General features: G+C 53.3%; 1 protein-coding gene across 2 annotated transcripts; it reads left to right on the top strand.

Moving 5' to 3' along the window:
• Nucleotides 1–402: 402 nt before the first annotated feature.
• Nucleotides 403–2,578, top strand: LOC309388124 (avidin-like). Of its 2 annotated transcripts, none has more exons than XM_081945161.1 (4): nt 403–673; nt 1,187–1,388; nt 1,613–1,733; nt 2,440–2,578. In XM_081945161.1, the coding sequence occupies exons 1-4, from the start codon at nt 575–577 to the stop codon at nt 2,471–2,473; spliced, it is 456 nt and encodes a 151-aa protein (XP_081801287.1). In that variant the 5' UTR covers nt 403–574; the 3' UTR covers nt 2,474–2,578. The 2 variants fall into 2 exon arrangements, with proteins under 2 accessions (XP_081801287.1, XP_081801286.1); XM_081945160.1 differs by lacking the exon at nt 403–673 and adding an exon at nt 699–974.
• The last annotated feature ends 1,692 nt before the right edge of the window (nt 2,579–4,270 follow it).

The raw sequence follows: 4,270 nt of genomic DNA, 5'->3' as shown, positions 1-4,270 counted from the left end.
CAAGAAATATCTTGGAAGAGAAGTGAAATGTCTTCAAAAGACAACCAGAAAGTCCAGATGCCTCTTGAAAAAGGCCCTTTGGGACAACAGTGGCCTGGAGGACGGAGAATCTCCATAGACATTTTATAAAAGGGGAGCGCTGCGCTCTCTCATTCACTCACTCATAAACCTGCTCCCACCCCCACCCCACCCCTTTCGCCCTTTCTCTCCAGAGGAACCTGGACGAAGTGGGGGGAGGTGAAAAAGACGGGACGGGGGTGCAACCATGCAGGGAAGCCTGATTGGCTTATTACTAACCTTTTCGTTATGGGGGGGGGGCAGCTTCCTGAAAGGCTGGGAAGGAAGAAACCCTGACCCACACCCCTCCTCTCCTTGCGTGAACATCAAAGCAACGTCCTCTCTCTTCGTGTTCCAGAGGCCGCCCACCCCTCGGAGCGCAGATTGGCAGCCAGGACGCGCGTTTAAATGTCCCACGCAGCCAAAGGTCCCTGGGAAAGGATCCCTCCGTCAAATGCCAGGCATGAAGAGGCGGGGTTTAGAGTGCTAGCGGACCAATGGCGGGAGAGGAGCGCCGATGGAGAGCCAGCCGAGGAAGGATGCCCGCGTTGGGCCAGCCGCGGTGGAGAGTCCGAGAAGAAGCCCCCACCCCCACCCCCTTGCTGCCGAAGTGCTGGTCAGTGCTCCTCTTGAGTGCCAGCCATTTCCCAGAAGCCTCCGTCCCCTCGGGCGGGGATCCTGCACCTCCCTGCCGCGAGGAGTATGGGGAGGCGGCAGCTGCATGGGGGGTGGGGTGTAGCCAGCGCTAGCCCAAGCGGGGCTTTATAAGGGGCCGTCCCGCCGGGGCTGGCAAGTCTCGAGTCCTGGAGGACACCATGGCGATAGGCACAGCAGCGTTGTGGCTCCTCGCTCTCCTGATCGGCTGCTCCGGCACCTCTGCCGAAGCTCAAAACTCGGGGCGCTTCGCCATGCGGAAGGTGAGATGCGGAGCGATGGGCAGAGGGTCCCGGCCTCCCTCGTGGAAAGCCCCCGCTGGCGTGGGCCCACCCAGGGGATCGGGCACGTGGGAGCAGCGGGAGTTTTCAGATCCCCGGAGAAAATGGTGTCAGCGCTGCCAGACTTGCTACCTCTTGGGCAGCCGGCCTTGGCCAGCGCCGTGACCTGCTTCCCCGCCCCCCCCCCTCTTTAGTGCGTCCTGACTGGCAACTGGACGAATGACCTGACCTCCATCGTGCAGTTCGGCAATGTCAGTAACAGCGGGGTCTTCAGCGGCGTCTACCAAACGGCGGTCTCGTCCTCCCGCAACCCCATCGAGCCATCCCCGCTGGCGGGCATCCAGCGTCAGGGGGACAAGCCCATCTTCGGCTTCACCGTCAACTGGAAGTTCTCTGGTAAAGCCACTCACTACTTGGGGTGGAAGCAAATAGAACGGGGGGGGGAGGGAATCTAGTGGGTCTCCCCTTCCTTAGATCTGCCTCTTCCAGATCCTGTCACTAATTGCCCCCCTCCCCATGAGCTGGAGCTGCCCAAAGACTTTCCCAACCTAAAGGTAGTGGGGGTCTTTGGGGGAAACGTACCCCTCCCCACTGGAGTCCCTGGCCGATTCCCCCCTCAGAGTCCGTCACCGTCTTTGCCGGCCAGTGCTTCTTGGCTGAGGACGGGAAGGAGCAGCTGAAGACCGTCTGGCTGCTGCGCGAGGCGGCGGCCTCCGGGAAAGACGACTGGAAAGCAACCAAGTAAGAAAAAGCAGGGGCTGAACTGCTGTGCCCCCTAACTGGAAGGGCCCCGGGAGTCTCCCTGGGGCGCCCCTTCTTTTCCTCTCTTTCCTCCCACCCCGCGAAAGGCTGCCCTAATGGCCCCCGTCCTTTCAAGAGCCGTTTCAGCACCCAGGGGCGCTTAGGCAGCTCCCGCGGGAGAGGCTTGCATCAGCAGAGCCGTTCCTACCACCACTTCCCCCAGCAGAGCTTTTGAGGAGGTTCCTCAGGTCCTTCTCACTGGCGAATGGTTGAAGTGCGGCTTGGATGGCATCACAGTCTGGCAACATTCTGAAAGTCGTTGGGCGGAAGGAGGGAATGTGGGCGGGGGGGGGGATGCTCAGTCTGGGGGGACAGCAGTCATGCCAGTCCAGGGCCGGATTTTCCTATAGGCTAACTAGGCTTCAACCTAGGGCCTCAAGATCAAGAGGGGCCTTTTATTTTTATTTATTATCCTTGCCACATTTTTTATAAAGGTTAGTACCAATTACAACATGTTTCATTTAATATATTGATATATATATCACAGTAATGATGTATTTTATTATCTCTCATGTAATTTACAAACTTAAAAATGGGAGGTGAAAGGGCCCCATAAGTGGAATAGCCTAGGGCCTCTTTTCATCTAAATCCGGCCCTGCATGCCACCATGAATTTTGAAATTTTCCTCCCTCCTGCTTCATTGTAGGGTTGGCACGAACACTTTCCACCGCACCAAGTGAGAGGGTGAAGAGAGCCAGGCTCCCGTGGTTTCTGCCTGGGGGGATGGGGGAAGGGTGAGCCTTCCTACCTCACCCATCAGCCACTCTTCTCCAATAAAATGTTTTCCTGAGCAGCATCAGCCTCCCTCGTCTTTCAGAAGCTCCCTGGGTGCCAGTCTGCAGGCTTCCCGGAGATCCTGGGTAGGACCTCCATCTGGAGGGTGGGCTCAAAGCCAACTCTGGGGTTGAAGTTTCTACTTGCCTCTACTACTGCTCTGCCATTTACACAGCCTTTGCCCTTGAGGACTATTGGGAACCTGCAGCTAATCCACTGAGGATCTGACCTATTAATTTATTAGCAAATTACTAATGGGTTTTTGCAAATGAGCAATGAATTGTCTTCACCCAGAGCTGATCCAATTTAATTGCTTTGTCAGCTTGGCAGAGTCATTGTTAGAACTAGCAGTTAGCTAACACCCATTTCATAACTTACCTGAAGAAGCCAGAGAGGTTGACCACAAAGAAACGGTTCAGTCAAAGGAAAGTGGATTTGCAACCAGGCAGAAGAATTTTGCAAGTGGGCCGTTAGTGTCACAAGGAAAAGTAACAGTGGCATTTTGCTTAAGGCTGCCAAGAATGTCTGGGCAAAGGTCCAAAAACAAAAAGCTCAATGTTAGCATGTCAAAAAACAACCCAAGAAGTGGAGAGCTTATTTTATTTATTTATTTATTTTTATGCCACCCATCTCAATAACGCAGTGACTCTGAGTGGCTTACAATGTAATACAAGTTTAAAAGTGCTAAAAGGAATTGAAACGAATAAAAGGATTAAAAGTTAAGAAGGAAGATAATGGACAGCCTGGGGGTGAGAATGTTCTGAACCCCATCAAACACCCCCCCCCCAAAAAAGTAAATGGCGGAGGCACAACTGGGACAGATGCTGTTCCAAGAAAAGGTAAAAGCAAAGGAAAAGGGCTGGGGGGGGGGGTTGGGCTGTGTCAGTAGTCCAAGGAAGAGGGAGGGAGGGAGGGAGTAGATCTGCTGCAAGGAGGAACCTGGGGACGGTTAGCAACCAACCAATCAGCTATCTGTCAATGCCAGAAGCCTTGGTGCGATAGATCGCAGGGGGTGGGGAGGTGTTGCAGCCAAACAGTCTCAGGTGCTTGTTAGAAGGAAGGGGAGGGGATGGAAGCTCTCCTGAACCTCCCTGATAGCGAAGGGAAGAAGGGGGGGGTAAGTACACTGGCTTCATCCAAAGGGAAGGGAGGAGGAGGGAGAGAGAGAGAGAAAGAAAGAGAGAAAGAGAGGAGAGATAAGGGATGCAAAAAAAGAGAAAGAAAAAGAAAAAAAGAGGGTGGGAACGGAGAAAGAAAGAACAAGAAAGAAAGAAAGAAAGAAAGAAAGAAAGAAAGAGGGAGGGAGGGAAGGGAGAAGGAGGGAAAGGAAAGTGAATGAGATATGATGGAGGGAGGGAGGGAGAAAAAGGAGAGGAAGGAAGGACCACAAACTCTGGCACTAGATGCAGTTTAAGGGGCTGCTTTGAAACAGCACAGCAATCCAGGGCTGAAGGGACCATCGAAATCATCTAGCCCAACCCCCTGCTCCAGCAGACCTTACATCATCTTGGTTATTTTGCTGCCTCTAACATAGAGGAGAAATTCCCAGAAAAGGGAAGGAATTTACTAGGCAAGGCTGCCATGCTGAGAAAGGAAGAGATAGTCCTCCACTTATGACAGCAATTGAGCCCAGAATTTTGGTTGCTAAGCAAGAGCATTGTTAAAGTGAATTTCAGCGCATCTTACTCAATTCATCGTCCAAC

The sequence above is a fragment of the Natrix helvetica genome (genome assembly GCF_964273705.1).
Source record: "Natrix helvetica genome assembly, chromosome: 2".
NCBI lineage: Eukaryota > Metazoa > Chordata > Lepidosauria > Squamata > Natricidae > Natrix > Natrix helvetica.
Note: the sequence above shows the minus strand (reverse complement) of the source record. Positions and strands in the feature narration are given on the sequence as shown.